This window comes from Magallana gigas, chromosome 3, assembly GCF_963853765.1.
Source record: "Magallana gigas chromosome 3, xbMagGiga1.1, whole genome shotgun sequence".
Taxonomy (NCBI): domain Eukaryota; kingdom Metazoa; phylum Mollusca; class Bivalvia; order Ostreida; family Ostreidae; genus Magallana; species Magallana gigas.
In genome coordinates this window covers 52462209-52475269 of record NC_088855.1, presented here as the reverse complement: position 1 = coordinate 52475269, position 13061 = coordinate 52462209, and the positions used below count along the sequence as shown (strand labels likewise).

The window sequence follows — 13061 nt, the reverse complement described above, 5'->3', positions numbered from 1 at the left end:
CAGTGTTATTGTGTAAAAACGTTCAATCTCAATTTAATTATGACGTCAGCATATGTTGTTACAGGAATACATACTATTGAGCAGTGATATTTTTTTTTCAAACTAGCCACCAATGTTTATCACGATGATCAACAACTTTTATTGCTTGGCGAAAGAATATTAAGGTGTCTGTGCGGTTTACCTCTGTTTGATTTGAATCCACGATCTTCTGCACTCAAAGTAAATGTTTTGACCATTGGCCCACCAAGAATAACCATAATTATTAAGTCTAAAGTCAATATTGTTTTTAAAAAAATGAACAATGAATAGTTGTGTGATGTTTATACAATTGTGTCATTCTGGCGTATTGTCGTCACGAAACCATTTTCTGCATTAGATTCTCAATCTATCAAATTTAAGTCTTTCTAATTTCAGTGTTTTAATTTTATTTTATGCCGTTTCTCAGAATATGAATGCCAGTATCTCGTTTTCATAAGAAATGATTTGCCGGGATGTAAATGAGACCCGACAGGTCGGAGAAGTGACAATTCTTTTCCATTAGGAAATGTTCCTTATCAGTTCTTAATACTCGGATGAATGTCACTTTGAATTCATGTAAGGTCTCACAATGGACCAATGATTCATGACTAACTATTAGTGTCAAAATGAGAGAAGAGCAAATAAAGGCTTCATTTGATGTATTTTAAACGATCAACGTTAACAATGAAATGAACTAGCTAAATATAACCTAGTTTTATATATTTGCTCTCATTCTCCTTGAGTTTCCTGTTTGCTAGAATTAAAAAAATAGTTAAATTACACTGAATGCGGGTGTAATGGGTAACAATAATGCATATCATGAGTAATCTGTTTGCTTGCAACGATGGCCGATCGTAAAGTAAAAACATTAACTAAAACAGGTTTGTTGTTTTCATAGATCCATACCTCCATAAATCTCTTGATTAAACCGTTATGACTGCTCTATTACAAAAAGATTTTCATGTGTCTTTCAGTTCATAACCTTTCTGCTCTTAGCACACATTCTTATATATAATTCAAAAATGTTTTTACTAAGGATGAAATGCTTTTAGATGGTTAGTTGACTATGAAGGCAGTGGTTAACCTAGAAATGCACATAACTGGCATCAGTGGGCAATGTAAACCTTCTCTGTAATTGGTCGTTCGACAGAGCCCTTAAAATATGAGGTATATGCTTTTTTCTTCATTGCTTTTATATGAGGTAATCGTTAAAATGATGACTCTTGCTTTATTAATTTTTCGAGTTTTATTGTTGAATTTATGTAATGATTTTGGTTTAGTTTTTTTTTTTCATTATTGCACTGTCTTTATATTTTTATTCCTTAATGCATTGTTTTACGTTTCAAAATCAAAATATATTGTTGTATGAATAGATAAAAGTTAAACAATTAATTGAACATTAACAATATGTCTTTATATAAATGACGTTTGGCCTTAAACCTTCTGTATTCATTCATTGCATGGCATATTTTATATATATATGAAGGAAAATACATGACTCTTGACATTAGTTTATCTATGTCAGTCTTTGGTATATCTATGATATCTATGGAATCTCGATCTGTTTTGGGACACCATTGGCATCATGAACTATATATGATTCATTGTAAGGGGCCAATGGCCTTTCACCAAACACTGTTGACATGATGTCCCATGGGACAGTTCAACTGTTTCACCCTCAGCAGTTCTCTGTCCTAGAGAGTTACGACACTGTGTAGTATCTGTATTCAAATTGTATGTTCGATAGAAAGTTGTATCTGGAGGATAAAATTAAAGATAATGTGAAGGTTTGAGTGGAATATGTCAATGCAATCACCGGCTCTGTTAATCAATACAGACTTCCATAGGGTTTTGGCGTTTGTTAATTTTAATATCAGAGTATATTAATGTAGACTCTGCTTTAATCAACCGAAGATGCTTATTTACAAAACCCGGATTGACTGGACAAGATATTGAATCATAATTAATTATTAACACGATATTACCGTAATTGTGACTAAAAATCTCGATATAACGACTTCATTATCTTCATTCTAATCATCTCGTTAGATATCTCGTTTTTGCGATATAAATACCAAGTAATAAATCTACATACATTATTAAAGTTTTAATCATCAAACATCTGTAATGAAGACTAGTTTCATTATGAAATTAGTCAAGCTATAAGAGGTCGGTGGGGTTTTCCTGGAATCAGAGAGTAGTTCTTAGCCCCCTTACAATTAAAAATCAAATTTTAAATGCCTTCTTTTATTTAGATAATTTAGTATTTCCTTAATAAAAAAATTTACGAAAGACGAACAGGGCCACATAAATTTCTTTATCTAGTAATTACGAGAGAAGATCCCGTTATTACGTTAATTCAATTTTGATATTTTTAATTACAACGATCTTTATTTATTGATTTCTACATAATGTAACCGAGCAGAAAGGAGGCAGTTGATAATCGGATTAAATATAACTTGAATTTCTGGAATTCAAAACATTTTGAAAGTACTGTTTGAAAATAACTTGTACAATTTAGTGCCAATGGGGAAAACGGTCTTTTTCGATATGTGAGGTTATTTCAGTTTTTTATGAATAATGCAAATATAATGCAAACATGATTTGAGCATGATATGAACATCAACAATCATAAATCAGTATTATATATACCATTATATTTTAAGTTTTTAAAGTTGTTGCAATTAAATGGATAACTTTTTTTTGGGGGGGGGTGGGGTTAAAAATCGCACATGTACCTTTTATCACAAGATGACCGAGTGCAGTGGAAACGTACTTTGAATCGTAATGTATAAAACCCAAGAAACCAATCATTGTTCAAATATGTAAGACTTAAAAGAACATTTCCTTGGTTAACTCTTACTCTGTTTGTACAAAAACCTCCTATATGGAGTAGAATATTCCTTAACAAATTCTTACATTTTGTCACACAGAATCACAAACAAAACCTCAATAATGTTTAAAGCATTGAATGAAGTCATTTGATCTTCAACATTTAAAATAATTTTTTGGACGTATATAATACCATTATCTAAGTATCGAAATAAAATAATAGAGTTTAATAGTTTGTTTTTTTTTAATTAGCGGCTATTTTATCATCGAATGATTTTGAAAAAATCTCCAAATTTCTCACCAAAACAATAGGCTACGGCTTATTTTCAATGAGAATTTGTTATCTAAAATTCCCTGGGACTGAGATGAAAGTTCGAGAAACAAAAGCAAACATACGTTTGTAAAGCAATAGTTTGGACTTCCAACTTCTTTCGAGATATATTGATGGTATTCAAGTTATTGGCGTTTGAGATCCCAAGGTTCAGTTTTATTACTCATCTGGTATTTGTAGGAAGTTATGCTAGTATTTTGCATATCTAAATGAAGGAACGAAATTAAATATAGTCAAAACATTATGGTAATTCAATCGATTATATTTATATTGTTGTGTCGACAGTCATTTCAAAAACGCATACGGTACATTTCCAGCCAAAATTGTTTTCTTTTCAAAATGGTTTCTTTCCAATCCCTAACAAGTAAATAAGGTTAGCCAAGCAATGGCGCTGGTTCGTTAGGTTTGTTATTGGTGTGGACCAAATGATGCCTGATCTTTATGGAATTATTCAGGAAATGAAGAGCGGTAGATGCAGTGATAAGATTTGTAACTAATATCGACTTCGTGCGTTATTCTCCGATACCATATTTTTCACAAATTTTTATTGAGCTTATCATTTATATATTGCTTTGTTATTTTCTTTCATAAATCTGTTAAATCGAACAAATCAACTTGAAATAGTAATGATAAAATAAAGTGACAAACCTAATTCCAGCTTCTTTTATTCTCATAATATCTAATGGCAAGACAAAATAACCACACACACACACACACACACACACACACACACACACGTTTTAAACGTATATCGCGTATAAAATTAATTTGATTTATTATTAATAATAGTTAATTTTGATAATTTGAAAATAGTTTGAAAACTATCTTTTATTAAAATGAACATCAACAATCACAAATCAGTATTATATATACCATCATATTTAAAGTTTTTATAGTTGTTGCAATTTGATGGACATCTATTTTTATTTTTTTTTAAATACAAATGTACCTTTTATCACAAGATGACCGAGTGCAGTGGAAACGGACTTTGAATCATAATATATAAAAGCCAAGAAACCAATCAAGGTGCAAATCTGTAAGACTAGAAAGAACATTTCCTTGATGAGCTCTCACGCTATTTAGAATATACAAAATGTTTGTAAAAAAAACAACAAAAAACCTCCTATTGAGTAGAATATTCCTTAACAAATTCTTAACAGATTTTTGCGCATTTAATCATAAACAAAATCACAAGAATGTTTAAAGCATTGAAAGAAGTCATCTCAGGACAGTTATCTGATTCTTTGACTAGATTATCTCTCTTACTGTTTAGATGTGGTATGATACTGATCACCAGCGCGCTGGTCGATAATTAACTTACTCTAGGCCACAGGCGGTAATACTTGTCAGTTTAGGTCTTCGGATCAAGCATCAAGCAAAATTTAATCGTAGTCTTAATGTCAAATAACACTAGGAACGATAAAGTATCAACACAAACATTTACTGGTATTTCAGTTTATTTCAGATATTTAAAAAATGTCGAGATGCAGCAAGTATAAAATGCTAGTTTGAGTAATATTTTTTAAAACTTAATTTCCCATTCTTTTTTTTTTAAATAGCTCATTAATCTTGATATTTGCGACAACTTGGTGTTTAAGGCATCAGGGACCCACTGCTCAGTGCATACATGCCGTGACTGCCTCAAGAGAGAGCAAAGTTCTGCATGTTAGTAGGACTCAAGGAGAGACCCGGCCCGGGCTTTGTTAAATAGGGCATGTTACAGAAGGGAGGTCGGTCAGAGTATTTTTCCCGCAAAACATGCTTACACTTTGGGATTTGATACATTTGTGGATAACTGTAAAACTGTCATCGCTTGAAGATGTTTTGTATATTATCCATTTTGATAACCATATTCATGATTTATAATATCGGTATCAATGCGTTTGCGGTCCGACAGAAAACCCAATAAAGTCTATAGAACATTATTCGCTTAAAACTATCATAACCATCTTGAGCATGAAATATAAATAGTACTCCGATTGCAAACAAAGACCGTTAATTCTATGGAATTATTTTTCTGTCTGAAAACGCAGTAGTAGAATAAAGCATTTTACAACAAATACTTCAGTGATGAAAACCCTTGCATCCTCCTGAAATACATCAAAGACTCTCCTCTCTCAGGAGGGGCGCCTCATCAATTATACAACTCCATAAAGTCCACTAGGTCCGTGTGGAGGAAATATTTTGTGCCGTACTCACATTAGTGCCTACTGGTAGTCGCACGTGTAGGTGTACGTCAGAGTACAGAATGCTAATAATGCTGATGCGTTTCCTGTATTACAATTAATCATATTTTATTTCATTTCTGTATCAACTCCCTGATTGGTTTATGTGATATTTCTAAAAAAAAACATTGTAGACAAGATCTGTAAGTTAATATTTAATGTACATTACAGATTAATTGCCGATTGGGGCAACATAGAACTTTCTGATAGGTCATTACTTGAGATAAAGGTACAATGTATACCAGTTTTTCGGCCTATAATATATATATCATTCATACATGTATGTCGACTATCGTTTAATTGTCACGAAACAGTTTCTTCGCAAGCACATCACACTTTCGCAATTAAGGACAATACTACTTTGATAAGAGGTTGTTGCAGGAATATGCTATTTTGAATTTCAGTGTGGAGAAAAAGATCAACGGTTTTGTATCCGAACCCCGCCTCTTTCTGACCTCCTATTTTTCATAAGCCTAACTGTGATAGCATCTTTTCATGGTACTGACTGCGCCCGAAACACCAGTAAAGAAGTTGACTAAAAGAACGGAAATTACATGTAAGGAATAAAAGTACTGTTATTTATTTTATAATGATTTGATAAATAACGGCAATTGCATTGCGTAAAAAAAAGAGACAAATCAAAAGATCCATGTGGTAAAATATGTTAACTAAATAAGTACCCGTACGGCGCAAGCTCCTCACACAGTTTTCTTTTTTTTTTTAATTGTTTAAGGTGAGAAGCTGAGTGTTAACCTTTTGAATACTCAAGGGATAGTCAGCTCTTAAACTGCCTATGCTATGCATATTATTGATTACGACTTGTATAACCCATATTCCGCAATGTCATTTAAACACGGCATCCTTTTTCTATACGTGCATGCACACGGAACTGCATACAACGCATACCTGTTTTATTGTGGGTATGATTTATTTATAATCCTTAAAAATTGAAAAATAATCCGAATCCTAAAGTTAAGGCACGTCTGCAGTCGATAGTAAATTTCATTCAATATTAATTCAATTCTTTCCGAGTGTGTACCCATTCCCAAGACTCGTTCAATGTCTCGTTTTTGTCTCGTTATCGTCTCGTTGTTGCATAGTTCTAGATATGAGCAGCCTGGACAGATCCCCAGCGAGCGGAGGATACCACAGTTGCTCTGGCAATCACCGAGACATAGTCTCCAACAATTAGATGTTTAACTACGTGTGTCAAAATTCCCTTCTATTTTAATGGATTGTGTATATATCGAAAATGTACAAGTTTATGGTCTAGAGGTCTAGAAGCATATCAGTTTGTAGTTACATTATACTTAAACAATTGGAAATGTGCTTTTGTTAAAATTTCACTGTTGTAAAGCCTAATTTCATTAATGTCCTAACTCAAGCATTAGCATTTCTTTTGCATAAACATTCTAGTTATAACAGTATAAATATCAAGCCTCAAATATGAAGCCGATCTGCATTCAAAGTAAAGAAATTAAAAGGGTATATTCTTCAAAAGCGTAAGATTACAAATCCTTTAGCAATAATGGACATTTCTCAGGAATTCGGGCTTACCAATGAAATTTTCTATAAGGAAACATTCGCAGCCTAAATAACAGTTTACTTTTTACACGTAATGACAAAACTTACGCAAATCCTATTAAAGTATTCGAGCCTGGGTTGGAAACTTATTCCTGCGTTACATCAATATACAGCAAATAATTTATATATTTAAAAAATAAGTATCACCGTTACAACCAATCTTCTTTATTGCCAATGTTCGATTCAATATCGCCATAGCTTTTATTTCACTGAAACGGGGATCCGACGATGGTCGGAAGTACCAGCTTATTTGCGCAGAATGTAACCTAGTTTTCAGGGGGTTATAAAACTGAATTGCGGGTTTCGTGTTTCCATGCCATAACTCGTAAATGAAAGTAAATGTATTTGTTTTTTGTTTTCAAATGATGACAAAGGCCCGACGACTCTAAACAGTCAATGGTTTGCAAGTCAATAAAATCGTAGCCAACCAGTGACACTAACTAGTCTAGCCCGGAAGTTAAATTATGCAGATTTTTGACAAAGATACGACGCAAAACGTACAGCCCCGTCGAGTCTCATAACAAATTCACGACCTTAGTTCTGAGGAGATTATCTTACTATACTGAAACACAATTCCTTGTCTCTCTACCTTCTCCCACGGGAAATGTTCTCGTTCTCCTAAAGTATGAGCAGTTCCTGCTGTGAACTCTTTTTTATGTTTTGTTCACACTAAATATTGTTCTTATCAAATCGACTCTCCCTCAGTACTTGATTTGCCGAAATCACTAATAACACGGGTATTGTTAAGGACAAGGCTATAGTATTAATTGCTTCACTCTGAATTTATTGTCTAGTTTACAAGGATTTTAAAATATTCCAAATTTGTCTATCTGATTTGGTAACGTCAAATCATGACTGATCCATTGACTCAATATTTATTGTTTCTAAGCTGTTTTACATTCCTCTTGATAAAACTAGTATGTCACATATACAGATATTGGCGATAAACTAAAAATTCAGCACTTCTCCGTATGTTGGGCTCCATATTACGACTTATCTGTATCTTATGATACCTTCTCTAGAATCGTTCCTTTATTTTCTTCTAAAGTTGATAACGCACTTAGATTTTCACCGTCTTCGATACATCTGACAGCAATACTTTTTATGTACATAATACATCATTATAACCCCCCCCCCCCTCCACACACACACACACACTAATGTTTGGGGAAAAGTCCAACAATCAATTAATACTATATAAAAATATAATGTGTATGAATATGAAAAAAAATGTGGCACATTTATTAGAAGCCTTTTTCCACTGGTTTACTGAGTCTGTCAAGAAGAGGACTGTCCTGTTTTTTTATTTCGTTCATCGCAAACACTTTGCTGTGTAAGTTATTCTGGGACAAAAGATGACTAGCGGTGTTGTAGCTCTTTGCATCCTGTTGGGGCAGGGCGAAGTATTGGCATACACATTGCCGGAGAAGGTCCCTAAACTGTCGGCTCATTGCACAATACAGGACAAAGTTAATGGAGTTGTTAATCATGGAAAGAATGTCGATGCTATCTCCTAGAAGGGCATACTCATTTTCAAAAAATGTTTTGTCGGCGAAAGCTATGATGAGTAAAATACTCTGTGGAAGAGAAGCCACTATATACATTAGAATGATAATCAACAACATGGTGGTTGTCCGGCGGTGCTGCTGGAGCCGCGAGGTGGCGTGAGAACCGTGCAGATGTATGGTCCGTCGTGTGTTTTCTTGTAGGGAATGAAGGAGACATCCTCCAAATAAGGTGATAAGAAAACAAGGAATCCATTTTCCTATAATGACATATATCCACATGGAATAAGCATGCGTTAAAAAATCACTGCTCATTAAAGGCGCGATTCGGTAGTAGCTAACCGTTGTATTTCTTACTTCGTCTACACACGACATACTTTTGATTGAAGCAGAATTGTAAACAGGAGTAAATACAGCAATTATTATCAAAAAAATGAATATTACAAGGATACATGACGTCTTTGTATCAATGTTATAGCGCCCACAACCCATGGTTTTAATGTAAATATAGCGAAAAAAGGACAAACAAACTCCAAGCCAAATCGACACTGTTTGTGTAGTGATGGTAACCATGGCGTATATCTCTAAAAACAAGGACCACTCGTATGTGTATTTATTCTCTGTAATGTCAAGGCCGTTAGTGATGTAAAAATGGACTCCATAAGGAACAATGATTACCATGGTGATGAGGTCGCTTATAGCAATCCCTGTCAGGATGTTGTTGACGGGTGAGCGCATTGATTTGTGGGTGAGGATGGCAATGTTTACAATGTTAGTAGGAATGCCAAAACAACCGAGAACTAGGATCAGGTATCCATAAATCCTGTTGACAACGCATGCGTAAGCATGTAAGCCAACCTGGTCATCGCATTGTCTGCTAAGTAGACAGGAATTCGTTGCGTTGTCCATGTCAGAACTGGAAAAGAACACAAGTATAATGTCAATAAGTGATGTTTAACTAATATGCACAAGTCCACAAATGCAACGATCGATTCAAATAAAAGTTGGTTTCAATGACACCCTGAGCACTAATGAAAAATGATTTTAGACCATAGAAAATGATAACACAGAAAGAGGCTTTCATTTAATTCATTTTCATGATTTGATACTTCATAACATTATTAATGTTCAAAGCAACGATAACTTGTGAGCAGTAATAACATTTGATTAAATGAGGAAAATACACGCCTTTAAATTAAATAACGAAATGTTGAGTGAAGGTAAATCAATTACAAATATTTACATTTTCCAGTGTCTTTGTCTGTGATAAAAACTACTAATCGATTTTGTAATGTATAGTCCAATACATTTCATCAATGACTATCTTAATATTTTATCGTGCAATTGCTGAAAATTATATAAATATAAGTAATAAGGAATCACTTTTTGAATACTAGGAAGTGATTAAATACGGTCTGGGCTAATCAAATGTATCATAAAGACCTTCGGGCTTTATTGGATTCGATCACTCCGACCGTATTTGATCATTTCATAATAATCAAAGAATGATACCTAATTCCTTCAAGTCATACACCAGATATTGCAGCTTAATCAACAAAGGGTAGGCCTCACTAATGTACAAATGAAACTGTTTGGTTTGCAGTAAATAGACTACTCAGAACTGATGATAAGTGAATATTGAGTTTTGGGGTTCTCGATATTTGAACAGCTGCCACAAATGATAGATTCAAAATTGAGTGAAATACTTCAATCAGATAAAATATCAGGTCAAGATGTTGCCATGTATACTCAAGTCTACTTCATATTCATCAGAGATATGAACTCAATATATTCATTCAAAATCCTATTGGACAACAAAATGCTGTGTTGAACGTTCTTTTCTTTTTCGCAGAAAAGGACATTAAAAAGTTTGTCTATTTCGAGAAGACGAAATTGAGAAGGAGAAATTAATATAGCATTAAAAAAAATAAAGTTCAAAGGTTGAACATATTTAAATTATATAAAACTTGACACTTCTTCAATCAAGTAAGATTTCAGTTTTTGACAGCTTTTTAAAGCTGCTTGGTCCGATTTTATATCAAATTTTATGCACGCTTTTAAACGATGTTTATGCTTCGTATCTGTATAATAATAGACATTGCAGTAGTTTTCCCAGTCAATTAAGTCAGATTTCAATGAAGAAAACTAACAAAACAAACGACACAAAAGGGTACCGCGTTATTTCGCCTCATGTTAAAGTTCACCCCTGACGACGAAACAGGTATGGTTGTATTACGACTTTGACATCGCTTTAAATAAAGATGGAAATGATCAGACAAATTACAAATATTTCTAAAGTTTGCTTTCTTTGCAATCGATGCATAGCATGCGGGTTGAATAACCCCAATTATTCGGGAGACGAAACCAAACGGTTTCCTTTTCTAAACATTCCCGTGATGCATTTTGGTTTGTGATTTCGTTTGCCCAAAAAGAAATTATTTTTATTTACTTTGAATATTTCTAACTTTGAAAGGAGACTGATTCTGCTGGTGTAAATAGGAGAAAGTCCATAGCTTTCTAAGATAAATGGTTTGTATAGAAAAAAATTTTTATTCTGTAATAACAAAAAAATCGGACCAAGTAGCTTTAATCACAGTTAACACACTTCTCATACATAATAAACTGTTAACGCTTGAACGCAGGCCTAAAAGGGACGGTTATTGGGTATCCACTTCCTGTTGACCTTTACCATTTCCTGTTGACCTTTACCGTGCCTTCCACCCGTCTTTTTCACGACTGATGAAATAATCACAAACATGTCATTTATTCGTATGGCTATTTTTCTGTTGCTAATTTAATAATGATGCTTCCAATTTCGCTAACAAAGAATAGAAAATAAGCCCCGAAATTGCTTTCCACTTGGAGTATGGGACTGAGCCGTCGCGTAAATTATGTGTTTTTTGATCCAATGGACCGATACCCGGTGCATTCAATCTTCGTTCGTGGATTTATCGGAGATTAGTAATATAATTTGGCGTTTTGTTGTAAATTAGTCATTAATAGCGGAACTTCCAGGGCAAGGCTTCACAGTTTTATCAGTGGTAAGGGGAGATAAATGATTGGAATCACCAACATTGACGACTCTGTGACTCCAGTAGAATGCGGTTATTCGGAATTCTGGCTTCGTCCTAAATTTTAGAATTTTTAAAAAATACAAAAAATGCAGCAATACAGCGTCATACCATAAAACTGGGCTCGTTTGTGTCTTAATTTGGGATATATTTTTCTCTTCTCGCAGAGAATACATGTACATATTGAAAAGTGTTTCCATAAGTCACACAATTTGGCTTGAAAGCATACGGATTTTAGTAACTAAATAATTTGATGTCTCTTGATCCATAATCTTTGATTAATAATCAAGTTAATAGCACTTCCTTTAGTGTAAAATAACTGTTTTAATTTTGTAATTTCCATTAATCTATGTATGAATATCATCCAGGTCTGAATGCAATTTAAAAAGGTTTAGAAAACAAAGGTCGGATCGACGTTAAAGTTATTTACCAAGTTCCTCAAACTATTCACATGAAATGGAATGCACGGTCTTTTACCAATTCTATTCTCAAGGGAAAATAAATAAAGATTTTGGGATTTGTTCTTTTACAAAATAATATTTAAACTCGGGATAATGTGACTGGTATGTTGACAACCCCACTTTCTACATTTGATTTTTATTCTCTCTTTTTTTTTAAAGAAGAAACACACAGACTTGGAGAGGTAGACACCCAATGCTGTAGGTGCTGGTTTATTTGTTAAGACATCCATAGCGAGCTTGGAGTGTCTTTTCTAAACAAAAAAACCAAATTAACCTGTCTGCGAGTGTCTTCACAATAACTATTTTAAAAATATTTACCAATATTTGATCTGTTCTCCAATCAATCATAGCTACGTATACCCCATGAATAGTGTGAATTCAATGAAGTTTCATCAAATGTTAGTACTATATTGATGCTTCTGTAATCATCAAGCATCAAACTTGCGCTTGTTAATGGTAAAATGCATTAAATGATAAATTATTTCGCCAAATCTGCACAAGATAGAACGAAACCTAAGTGAACTGATCAATTAAATGTGCTTCAATCTACATTGGTTGAGGCGGACATGTTATCATGCTGATGCTACATGTATGTTTAAACGTCAGAACATAACACGTTCTTCAATAAACGTTAACAAAAGTACAATACTGCAAAACGGACTTTTTATTAAAATAAAAGCCCCCAAAACTTTCAAAATATTGACATGCTAGAAATTCCAATAAAAAATTTACCTTGTCATCTTTGGCCCACATCTCAACAAACATCAATCAAGCAGATCAATAGAATACTTATTCAGGTTATTTTTGATTCCACTGAAACATACTATAAACCCATGCCAGTCGAAATGAAGGCCTAAGATCGGAAATTACTCATGTACGTATATTATTCACATATTACACTATTACGTGTATAATAATGCTTATGCCAACAAAAATGATCATCATCGAATTTAAAATTTAAAACCCTCCATTAAACTGATTATTTACCAAACTCCGCATACTTGGGGAATTTATTTTGAATCCTATTTCTCAAA

The 13061-nt window shown here is 33.6% G+C and overlaps 1 protein-coding gene across 1 annotated transcript; it reads right to left on the bottom strand.

Moving 5' to 3' along the window:
* Positions 1-4141: 4141 nt before the first annotated feature.
* Positions 4142-13061, bottom strand: LOC105330424 (G-protein coupled receptor dmsr-1). The gene is made up of 2 exons (XM_066080285.1): positions 12760-13061; positions 4142-9411 (listed from the first exon to the last, which is right to left on the bottom strand). Exons 1-2 carry the CDS (start codon positions 12765-12767, stop codon positions 8235-8237), a joined length of 1185 nt encoding a protein of 394 aa, XP_065936357.1. The 5' UTR covers positions 12768-13061; the 3' UTR covers positions 4142-8234.